The sequence below is a fragment of the Macaca fascicularis genome, chromosome 19 (genome assembly GCF_037993035.2).
Source record: "Macaca fascicularis isolate 582-1 chromosome 19, T2T-MFA8v1.1".
NCBI classification, from domain to species: domain Eukaryota; kingdom Metazoa; phylum Chordata; class Mammalia; order Primates; family Cercopithecidae; genus Macaca; species Macaca fascicularis.
In genome coordinates, this window is record NC_088393.1 from 40,045,899 (window position 1) to 40,058,242 (window position 12,344).

At 43.8% G+C, this 12,344-nt stretch overlaps 1 protein-coding gene across 1 annotated transcript in view; it reads left to right on the forward strand.

Moving 5' to 3' along the window:
• TDRD12 (tudor domain containing 12) overlaps nt 1–12,344 on the forward strand; it is a 105,312-nt gene that overhangs the window by 45,351 nt on the left and 47,617 nt on the right. Inside the window, exons 9-11 of the mRNA XM_005588746.5 lie at nt 1,604–1,701; nt 2,276–2,352; nt 6,296–6,376. Coding sequence (XP_005588803.3) covers nt 1,604–1,701; nt 2,276–2,352; nt 6,296–6,376 — 256 coding nt within the window. The remainder of the gene's footprint in view (nt 1–1,603; nt 1,702–2,275; nt 2,353–6,295; nt 6,377–12,344) is intronic.

Genomic DNA, 12,344 nt, shown 5'->3' on the forward strand with positions numbered 1-12,344 from the left:
TAGGCTATTTATTTATTTATTTATTTATATTTTTTGAGATGGAGTCTCACTCTGTCACCCAGGTTGGAGTGCAGTGGTGCAGTCTGAGTTCACTGCAGCCTCTGCTTCCCAGGTTCAAGTGATTCTCCTGCCTCAGTCTCCCAAGTTGCTGGGACTACAGGTGTGCGTCACCACGCCTGGATAACTTTCATATTTTTAGCAGAGACAGCGTTTCACCATGTTCAACAGGCTAGTCTTGAACTCCTGAGCTCAAGTGATCACCTACCTCGGCCTCCCAAAGTGCTGGGATTATAGGCATGCCACTGCACTTGGCCTCTTTGGTTTCATGAATACTTCTTTTATTTCTTGGATATTTTAACTAAGTTGATTTGAAAAGTCCTTTTCAGACAGATGTTTTATCTTCATATCGTCAGATGTGAATATTTCTTTCCCAATCTCCTTTTTTTTTTTTTAAACTCTTTATGATAGCGTTGAACTACTTTGTGGACTTAGTGATTTTTGTTTGAGAGCTTGTCTTGTATGAACGTTTCTCTCTTGGTGAATTTTAGCTACCGCCTCCATTCCTGGTTCCAGAGTTTATCTTTTTGGCTAAAAGGTTGTACCCTGATAATGTAATTCCAAACCGGAAGACCACATGACATGCAGACTTGGGTTCCAAATTACTTTAAAGAAGGGTGAGGGCAGTTTATAATATCATTTCACATTTCTAGTGCTGCTGCTTATTTCAGTGACTAATAGGTGAAAGGTGTCTCTTGTCATTTCAATTTGTGTTTCTTTTATTAATAGTAGGACACTTTTCAAGAATGCCTCTGTATTTCCCTAATACATGATTGCTGGGTAAAACAACAGCCATTTTATAATGCTCATGGGTTCTGTGGTCAGGAATTCAGAACGGGCATGGCAGGAGGGTTTGCCTTTGTTCCACACTGTCCAGGGCCTCAGACAGGGAGACGTGAGGGCTGGCGGTAACTAAGCAGGGGCAGTGATCCGAGGACTCAGGCACGTTCTGGCAGTTGATGCTGGCTTTTGGCTGGGTCCTCAGCTGGGGCTGTCATCCGAAATACGCCGGCAGCCTTTCTATGTGGCTGCTTTCCCAGAGCGTCATGGCTGGGCCTCAAAGGTGAGTGTCCAAGACAGCAGATCCCAAGTATGCGGCCTTTTGGTAACATCGCTTTAGAAGTCACACAGCACCACTTCCGTGTTGGTTATGAGCTCACCAAGGTTCACAGGAAAGGAACACAGAGCCCACCTCTTGGCAGGAGGCAGAGTCACGTTGTGAGAAGAGCCTGTGTGTTGGGAGATGTTGCCATGGTCTTCTGAGGGAAATGTCATCTGAAAAATTGGGAAAATACTGTTGTGTTCCATTATTAGTCAGCTGGTATGGGAATTTTTAGAACATTTTAATTGTTTTTACATAAAGGTTGAGACAAGATTTTAAAATTTAATCCCCTCAAGTAAGGTTTACTACAAATTCATATTCCATAAAAATTTCACATATTAAGATTTTATAATGGTATTTGCTTTTATTATATTCCTTTTTATCCTGTCTTCTATTAATATCACTTTTTGGTGTAGCTTTCTTATTACCATTTTTATTTTGCAGACAAAGCTGTAAAATGTAATATGGATTCATTGAGAGATTCACCTAAAAACAAATCTGAAAAGAAACACCATTGCATCTCTTTAAAAGATACAAATAAGGTTGTATTTTAAAAATGTTCTTTCAATACAGAGTTCATATAGCGTTAATTTTCAAATTTTCTCTTTCGAAATCTATCTGAAACCAAAAATATATTTTCTATTAAAAAATCGTTGGCCATGATAGTTTCCTATAGTTTGCTTATTTTGAAAGGAGAAAGTAGCTCCAACTTCTTCATGTCAAGCTCTTGTTCTCAGCGTAGTTTCTTTTCTACAAAATTGGATACTCATCCTCCTTTTAACGAAGGTGTGAAAATCTGGGATTCCAGGGCACTGTCATAGTGAAGTGCAAGTCTAATCTGCTCTCCGTCCCTTTGACAAGACAGGTGAAAGTGATTGCAGGGCATTTTAAATACTGATGATCTGGAATGCCCTGCCATTTGGATGTTTAATGTAGTATAGCAATGGCATAATCACCCAACTTTCCAGTTTTTTGTCTCTCCATGTCTGTGTGTGCATGAAAGCTGTCTGGGATGATTGTTCATGAGAATAACTCCCATGGAATTTTGGTTCTAAAAGAATGTATATTATGTTGCTAGCATATACATTCTTTCTGAAAGAAGTTTTTCTTTTACAGTGTGTTGAATCTTCAGCATACTGGCCAGCAAAAAGAGGCATAACCATATATGCTGATCCAGATGTACCAGAAGGAAGGTATGATTTGAAAATTCAAACTGGGTGTGGTGGTGCTTGCCTATAGTCCCAGCTGTTGAGGAGGCTGAGCTGGGGGAATCGCTTAAGCCCAGGAGGTTCAGGCTTCAGTGAGCTGTGATTGTACTACTGCACTCCAGCCTGGGTGACAGTGAAACTGTATCTCTAAAATAATAATAATCGGTGTAATTGAAAAGAGACTTAGGGTGCTATTGTCTTATACAGTGTTCTACAAAATGGATGATGGGAAAATAGTTCATTTTCAAAGAGTGGCCCAGGAAATTTTGGTTAAACATATTAATTTAAAGGAAAAATGTGACACCTGGTTGACAGCAAAGTTGACTGAAAACTGGTAGTGGCCCTAGAGTCTGTCTCTTCTTTGCCTTGTTGGACAGAGTTGTCTCGGTAAGGCAGGTCTGAAGATTGGCACTGAGTGGTCCTGATGGGAGGGATGGCCTCACGTGGCCAGATGGCAGCACAGGGTGGGTGGTTACCCGGGGCGGAAAGAGAAAGACGGTTTCATGAGTATCAGAGGCTGGGTCTTTAGTTTGTCCTCTTCAAGATACATGTCAGTGACATTAATGAAATTGCAGAAAGGATATAATATTGTACCACCTCATGAATGGTCTAAGAACTCAAAATAGTAGACTTTCACACTTCCCCTCATGGACTTTATGCTGTGGTTGTCATATGTTATACTTTTACATATATCATAAATGCTAGACTCTGTCTCACTTTTATTTAAATAGTCAATTATATTCTAGAGAGAGTTAACTAACAAAAATATGTTCTCTCTTTACCTACGTGGTTGCATTGGTATTTTTTACTGTGGTGTAGATCCATATTTCCATCTGGTATTATTTTCCTTCTACCTAAAGGGCTTCCTTTAATATTTCTTGCATTGCGGGTCTGCTGTTGATGAACTCTTTCAGCTTTTTTTTTTTAAGTATTCATTTTAGGTTCATTTTGAAAAGGATACCTTTGCTAGGTGTAGAATTCTAGGTCGACAGCACTTTATGTAAAGATGTTGCCCCACTGTCTTCTCTCTTGCGTTGTTCCCAGCACCGCCTCTGCTGTCACTGGTACCTTTGTTCCTCTGCCGTTTCCTCTGACTGCTTTTCAGATTTTCTCTTGATTACTGGTTTTAGCAATTTACTTATGATACACCGGCCAGGCATGGTGGCTCACGCCTGTATTCCTAGCACTTTGGGAGGCCAAGGTGGGCAGATCACCGGAGGTCAGGAGTTCAAGACCAGCCTGACCAACATGGTGAAACCCCGTCTCTACTAAAAATACAAACAAGTTAGCTGGGGTTGGTGGTGGGTGCCTGTAATCCCAGCTACTCAGGAGGCAGAGGCGTGATGATCGGTTGAACCCAGGAGGTGGGGTTTGTAGTGTGCTGAGATCACACCACTGCACTCCAGCCTGAATGACAGAGCAAGACTCGTCTCAAAAAAAAAAAAAAAAAAAAATTGTGATATACCTTGCCGTCGTTGCTACCATATTTCTTATGTTTGGGGTTTGTTAATGTTCTTCTTTTGTACCTTTCTTACATCAAATAGTCATTATGTCTACAAATACTTTTTCTGTACCCTTCTCTTTTTCCTCTCATTTTAGAGACTGATGAAATAAATGTCAGATACTTTGATATTGTCCAGAAAGTCCCTGAGGCTCTGTTCATTTTTTCAGCCTTTCAATCTTGCTACTCTGCAGATTAATGATTCTCCTCATCTGTCTGTACATTCATTCTCTTCTGCCATCCACATTCTGCTCTTGAGCCCATCCTATGAGTATTCTGTTTATTATATCTATATTTTTTTGAGACAGGGTCTTGCTCTGTCACCTAGGCTTTCAAGTGCAGTGGAGCAATCATAGCTCACTATAGCCTTAAACTCCTGGGTTTAAGCGATCCTCCTGCCCCAGCCTCCCAAGTAGCTGGGACTACAGGCATACATAACCACAGCTGGCTAACATTTTAATTTTTTGTAGAGGTGGCGGTCTCGCTATGCTGCCCTGGCTGGTCTCCAACTCCGGAGACCAAGTGATGCTCCCGCCTTGGCCTACCAAAATATTAGGATTACAGGTTTGAGCCACTGTACCTGGCCTATATTTCTTATTTCTAAAATGTTCCTTGTTTTTTTTTTTCAAAAGTTTATATTTCTTTGCTGAGAACTTGTATGTTTCCACTCGGAAGTGCTGACCTTTTCTTCTTGTGGAGTGAGTGTCTGATGATTGCCACCCCGAGCCACCGTGGGTTGGCGCCTGCTGATTGTCGTTTCCCTTGGCAGTCGATCCGTTTTCCTGGGCCCGTGTGTGCTGAGTAACTTTGGACTTACTCTGGATATTTTGAGTGTTATGTTGCGAGACTCTGGTTTCTGTTCACATTCTCTAGAGAGCGTTGGTTGGTGTCATTTGTCTTCACAGGAGGTCGGTACTTCCATGAGGTCAGGCCCTCATGTTCTGCCTTGTTATCTGTGGATGGTGGTGGCCATGTGATCTCAGGCTCTGGGCCCTCGCTGCTGCTTGGGGACTGTTCTGCATCTGCATAGCTTGGGGCGAGTCAGGGGCTTGTGTTGGGTCATGAACCAGCTCTCTTTCTTTTCAGAATTTCCCTCACAGTTAACCAGTTTCTAGGGACTCCTTCCCCGTGTTCCTCTAGCCAGATGAGTTTCTCTTGGAGACATTGGTGTGCAGTAATGTGGGATTGGGATACCTTGAGAATAAAACAAATAAGGGAGAAAAAAGATGGAAATTTTCCTCACACAGTCTTTGGACCACAGCTCCCATCTCCCAGTTCTTCTGGCTTCAGGTGCGGGTTTTCTCTCAGGGCTCAAGGTCACCACACTGCTGTTGCTGTTGCTGAGTGCAGCTCCAAGATCAGAGCTGGCCTTGGGACCCGGCGAGGAAAGAAAAGAAAAACAATGGGGATTCCCCACACTTTCTGGTTTAAAGGGTGCCTCTTCCCACTTCCCTGGCTTGAAAGAGGCGGGTCTCTCCTGGAGGTTCTTGTGTCTGCATCTGCCACATAGTCATCCTGAGGTCAACACAGAGAGACACAGAGAGAAGAAAAACGAAGAAAGTCCTGGTGACTGTGTTTTTCAGGTGTTTGACTTCTCTCCCCTGCTGTTGGGGCCTCATCGAGAATCTCTAGTTGTGATCAGCAGGAGAGAGAGGTTGTGGCAGGCCTACTCCATCTTGTCCAGCACCAGCACCAGAAGTGTCAGAAGTGACTTTTATACTTAAAGAACTAAGCTCTGGTTCTCACAGAAATGTGCTTATGTAGATAAACCAATTCCTAAGTGGTGCTTCTTAAATTTGTAATCCAGAAAATAAAGATATTTTCAGGATTGGGGTAAAGGAGTTCACAATTTTTCTTTTTTCTTTTTTCTTTTTTTTTTTTTTTTGAGACGGAGTCTCACTCCGTCACCCAGGCTGGAGTGCAGTGGAGTGATCTTGGCTCACTGCAACCTCCGCCTTCTGGGTTCACACCATTCTCCTGTCTCAGCCTCCCGAGTAGCTGGGACTACAGGTGCCCGCCACCATACCGGCTAATTTTTTGTATTTTTAGTAGAGAAGGGGTTTCACCATGTTAGCCAGGATGGTCTCGATCTTCTGACCTCACAATCCTCCGGCCTCGGCCTCCCAAAGTGCTGGGATTACAGGCGTGAGCCACTGCGCCTGGCCAATTTTTCATTTTTTTAGGAGACAGGGTCTTGCTCTTGTTGCGCAGGCTGGAGTGCAGTGGCACAATCACAGCACACTGCAGCGTTCAACTCTTAAACTTAAGCAATCCTCCCACCTTGGCCTCTCGAGTTGCTGGTGCTGTAGGCGCATACCACCGTTCCCAGCGTTTTTTATTTTTTTATTTTTGTAGAAATGGGGACTCACTATGTTGCCCAGGCTGCTGTTCACAAATTTTAATGAATTTTTTTTTTTTCATTTCTAGTGCTTTAAGTCAGAAGCCAAATGAGAAACCTCTTAGATTGGCTGAGAAGAAAGAATATGATGAGAAGAATAGCTGTGTGAAGTAAGAATTTTTTCCTTGGCCTGAATTGTGTATTGAAATAATTATAATAAAATTATAAACGAGAAATCTACACATTTTATTACTAATTTCAAACCTGCATTCCCATCAAAAAATAAATGTACAGTACATCTCCTGTAGGGTCTGAAGTTAGTTTTTTTCTTTTCCATCCACTTGGGCACATTTTTCTGTTTAAAGCTTTGTTCCAGTGTAAGTAGTCATTTTCTACCTCGCCTTCTGGATTCTCTTGGTAAAGTGAACAGAGTCACAAATGGAATTAGATACAGTTGATCTTTTGGGTCTGTTGATATTCTGTGGGTTGGTCTTTGCTTTCTTCCCAGTTCTCTGAGGCAACACTACCAGAGAAACTGAGCAGTTTGCCTTGATTTTATACTTGTGTAATCTACAAAATATTTACATACCAATTTTTGTTTTGAGACAAGGTCTTCCTCTGTTATTCAGGCTGGAGTGCAGTGGTGCAGTCACAGCTCACTGCAGCTTCGACCTCCTGGGCTCAAGTGATCCTCCAACCTCAGCCTCCCAAGTAGCTGCGACCACAGGCATGCACTACCGTACCTGGCATATATATATTTTTGGTAGCACAGGGTTCTCGCTATGTTACCCAGGCTGGTCTCAAACTCCTGATCTCAAATAATTCTCTCGCCTCCGCCTTTCAAAATGCTGGGATTGCAGGCTTGACCACAGCTCCCAGCCTCATGCCATTTTTATACTTTTTACCATATTGGCCTAATTTTACATTCCAAGTAACTGTAGCTGCCCTGGAACTCTCAGAGTGACAGAGCGTGAGACAGGTCAGAGGTGGGGAGGTCCTGCTGTTTCCGCTGGTTGGCCGGGGGGTTGGAGCCAGGGTGTGGACTCTGCTGCCATGTGGGCTTCCCAGCTTCCCAGAGGCCATGCTGATGGCCTGCCAGGGCTTCTTACCCCGCAGGACACCACCCAGTATTTCAAGGGTGAGGCTTTGAAAGCTTCCATGAGCCCACAGAGTTGGGGATGGCTGTTGATGCACCTGACTGACACCCCCCTCCCAGGGCAACCTCAGCCCTAATACCCAAAGGTTTTGCTGTCACAGTGGTTATTTTCCTTGGAACAGAAGACCTTGCATTATCCATGCAGCTTATTTCTTTCTTTTATTATTTTAAATTATAACCAGGCAAATTAACCCTGGAATATTCTTTTTTTCATTATTTATTTATTTATTTATTTTATTTTTTTAATTGGAGACGGAATCTTGCTCTGTCACCTAGGTGAGAGTGCAATGATGCAATCTTGGCTCACTGCAACCTCCACCTCCTGGGTTCAAGTGATTTTGTTGCCTCAGCCTCCTAAGTAGCTGGAATTACAGGCATCTGCCACCATGTCCAGCTAATTTTTTTATTTTTAGTAGAGATGGGGTTTTGCCATGTTGGCCAGGCTGGTCTCGAACTCATGACCTCAGGTGATCTGCCTGCCTTGGCCTCTCAAAGTGCTAGGATTACAGGCATGAACCACTGCGCCTAGATGACCCTGAAATATTCTGTTCCCTTTTATTTTCATATTAAAAAGTTCTCTCTTGTCTCCTGTTCTGCTAAAATGCCCTTTACTTATAACCCACTGATTAAACATCAGTTATCCTGTCAGTCTCCTGTGGATTTCAGGGAATTTTGAGGTAGTTCAAGATTAAACAGCAAAGAAGGCTTTGAGTTCCTTAGGGACATGGGGATGACCTGGTGATCCTGGGACCCGCCCCCTTGACTGAGCAGAGGTCCTGCATTGGCTGCACTGCGTCCAAAGCCCGGGGAACCCCGTGCTGTCATTTCTGGCTAGATAGCGAAGGCAGCCTGGAGGAAAGGGACCCTTTCCTTAAGGATGGCCAGTCAGGGACCCGCATTGCCGCATCCCCAAACCATGATAACAACTGTCATGATGTGGACAGAGGGGCACAGGGACCTTGGCTCATTGCCAGAGGCCAGGTGTCCCACTAGCCTCCTCTGTGTGACACCTGTGGTTTTCTTTTTTTTTTTTTTTTTTGAGACAGAGTCTCGCTTAGTCGCCCAGGCTGGAGTGCAATGGCGCAATCTCCGCTCACTGCAAGCTCCGCCTCCCGGGTTCACGCCATTCTCCTGCCTCAGCCTCCCGAGTAGCTGGGACTACAGGCGCCCGCCGCCTCGCCCGGCTAATTTTTTGCATTTTTAGTAGAGACGAGGTTTCACCGTGTTAGCCAGGATGGTCTCGATCTCCTGACCTCGTGATCCGCCCGCCTCGGCCTCCCAAAGTGCTGGGATTACAGGCGTGAGCCACCGCGCCTGGCCTGACACCTGTGGTTTTCTTTTCCTGTCTTTTTGTCTCGCTGATGGAATTGCTCAAGCCTGTAAGTACCAGCAAGCAGTTGCGTTTCTTTCTCCTTGGGCCTGTTCCTTCATATAACTCATTTGGAAACCCCCCAGTTACAGTACATTCTGGAAGAGGTCACCCCAGAGTCAGTCTGCCCCATTCCAGGATCACATACCACCATACCCTTGGGAATCCTGGATACTTGGGTAGCAGAGGGAGTGGTGGGGCCCACACCCAGGTTTAAGGGCTCCCCTAGCGAAATTCTCTCTTAATCTTTAGGTGTCCAAGAGAAACTGCTGTGTTCTGCTAAGGGCTTCTTGGGATGGCGAGGCAGCGTGGATTGGGCTCATACCGTGTTTCTAAGCTGGTGCCAGCTTCTGCCCAGCCCGTGGAAATATGCTGGGTGGTGGGTGAGTCTCAACTCTGTGTGGTGACTCTCGCAGAATTATTTTCAGGAGGATTTTGGACTTTGACAGTGCAGCCATATGTGCTGCGGGGAGTACTTTCATGACTGGTTAAGACGTCCTGGGCATAGGAGGGTGAAGTGGTGCCTGCTTGCCACTCACATCAAATCTGATATTTAGTGTACCCTGGAGCTCTCTCTGCAGTTCTTTGTCTTTCCATCTTCTATGTCCCTCAAGCCTACTGTGATATTCATTCTTTGTTCTTCTGTTGTCTTCCTTTGAACATTTTAACATCAGCCTACTTTGTACTGCCCACTGATTGAAGAAGGAAAATTCTCCGAATAACACCCATTCTTTTTTTCTTTCTTTCTTTCTTTCTTCCTTTTTTTTTTTTTTTTTTTTTTTTTTTGAGATAAAGTCTCACTCTGTAGCCCAGGCTGGAGTGCAGTGGTATAATCTCAGCTCACTGCAACCTCCGCCTCTCGGATTCAAGTGATTCTCCTGCCTCAGCCTCCCGAGCAACTGGGTTTACAGGCGCACGCCACCATGCCCAGCTAACTTTTTTGTATTTTTAGTAGAGATAGGGTTTCGCCGTGATAGCCAGGCTGGTCTCGAACTCCTGACCTCAGGTGATCTGCCTGCCATTAGCTTCCCAAAGTGCTGGGATTACAGGTGTGAGCCACTGCGCCTGACCCAAATATGCACATTCTTTGTGATACCGTTTCAGTGTCAGTCTGAACAGCAGTGCATGTCGAAGCCTGGACTGAAATGCCCTTCATACAGGCTGCTGAGTCCAGGGTCGGACACTGGCCTGCCAGACCCAAGCCCTCTGCCAAAGAACACAGTGAGCGTTGAGGACGCGGCTCTGTTGTACAACCCTTCCTTCTCCCTCTTGAAATCACACCCACACTTCTGTTCTTCCCATGACCCCACTCTCCCTGCATCATGGTTCCAGTGAGATGAGTATCTATTGTCCCTGGGCTGTGAGCAGGTGAGTGCTGTGGAGCTCTGCAGTCACAGAGCACGGCTGCTTTTCTCTTCTCACATAGCCTTTTGGTTTACCTGAAGTTAATAATTATCTGTTTTTTTCTTTCCTTGGGTTTTTTTTTTTTAAATGGGGTCTCACAGTGTTGCCTATGCTGGTCTCAAACTTCTGGCATCAAGCCAGACCTCCTGCTTTAACCTCCCGAGTAGCTGGGACTACTGTGTGCCACTATGCCTGGCTCACTTTCCTAAGTTTTTCATCTATCTTAAAGATTCATCTCCAGAATTCTTGTCTGTTGTCTAAACTCAGGTTCTCACTTGTGTCTCTTTGGAGATCTCTCCAGATGCTTTCTGCCTGCTTTGGTCTGTGCCTGATGCGTCCCGCATTCATTGTCACCAACATCCTGAGATTCTCTGCATCTTTCTTGAATTGAATCTCCTCTTTTCCAGATCATCCATCTTATTCTTACTTGGTTTACTCCCTTGTTTTGGTGGAGAGCATCCTTTAGTAGCTCTCTAGGAAGGAAGGCACAAAACATAAATTTTTTAGAGACTTTGCATAAATGCTTTTAGACTATCTTCACACTTGATCAATAGTTTGTCTATAAATTTTGAAGACATTTCTACTTCTAGTTTCTAGTGTGGAGACGTCCACTCTATTCTGATTTCTTATTCTTTATATATGACTCCTTTCCTTTTCTCTCTTTGTCTCTCTGGAAGCTTATAGGATCTTCCTTTGTTGCCAGTGTTTGGAAGTTTCCTGATGTTGTGCCTTGGCATGGTTCTATTATTATGCTTGTCATTCAGTGGACCCTTCCAATGTGTAGCTTCATGTCCCTTACCCCTGGGAAATTCTCTTGACTTTTTCGTTGTTCTCTTGTGCTCCATGTTCTCTGTCTTCTTTTAAGAACCTCTGTGACTCGTATGTTGAACCTCCTGAATTGGTTGCGTAATTTTATAAAATATATTTTTCTTTTTTTTTTTTTTTATTATACTTTAAGTTCTGGGTTACATGTGCAGAACGTGCAGTTTTGTTACATAGGTGTACATGTGCCATGGTGGTTTGCTGCACTCATCAACCTGTCACCTACATTAGGTATTTCTCCTAAGGTTATACCTCCCCTAGCCCCTGACCCCCCACAGGTCCTGGTGTGTGATGTTCCCCTCCCTGTGTCCATGTGTTCTCATTGTTCATCTCCCACTTATGAGTGATAACATGCAGTGTTTGGTTTTCTGATTTTGTGATAGTTTGCTGAGAATGATGGTTCCCAGCTTCATCCCTGTCCCTGCAAAGGACATGAACTCATCCTTTTTTATGACTGCATAGTATTCCATGGTGTATATGTGCCACATTTTCGTAATCCAGTCTGTCATTGATGGGGATTTGGGTTGGTTCCAAGTCTTTGCTATTGTGAATAGTGCACAATAAACATACATGTGCATGTGTCTTTATTGTAGAATGATTTATAATCCTTTGGGTATATGCCCAGTAATGAGATTGCTGGGTCAAATGATATTTCTGGTTCTAGATCCTTGAGGAATCACCACCCTGTCTTCCATGATGGTTGAACTAGTTTACAGTCCCACCAACAGTGTAAAAGTGTTCCTATTTTTCCACAACCTCTCCAGCATCTGTTGTTTCCTGACTTTTTAATGATCGCCATTCTAACTGGCATGAGATGGTGTCTCATTGTGGTTTTGATTTTCATTTCTCTAATGACCAGTGATGATGAGCATTTTTTCATATGTCTGTTGGCTGTATAAATGTCTTCTTCTGAGAAGTGTCTGTTCATGTCCTTGCCCACCTTTTAATGGGGTTGTTAGCTTTTGTCCTGTAAATTTGTTTAAGTTCTTTGTAGGTTCTGGATGTTAGCCTTTGTCAGATGAATAGATTGCAAAAATTTTCCCCCATTCTGTAGGTTGCCTGTTCACTCTGATGATAGTTTCTTTTGCTGTGCAGAAGCTCTTTAGTTTAATTAGATCCTGTTTGTCAATTTTGACTTCTGTTGCCATTGCTTTTGGTGTTTTAGACATCAAGTCTTTGCCCATGCCTGTGTCCTGAATGGTATTGCCCAGGTTTTCTTCTATGATTTTTATGGTCCTAGGTCTTATGTTTAAGTCTTTGATCCATCTTGAGTTTATTTTTGTATAAGGTGTAAGGAAGGGGTCCAATTTCAGTTTTCTGCGTATGGCTGGTCAGTTTTCCCAACACCATTTATTAAATAGGGAATCTTTTCCCCATTGCTTGTGTG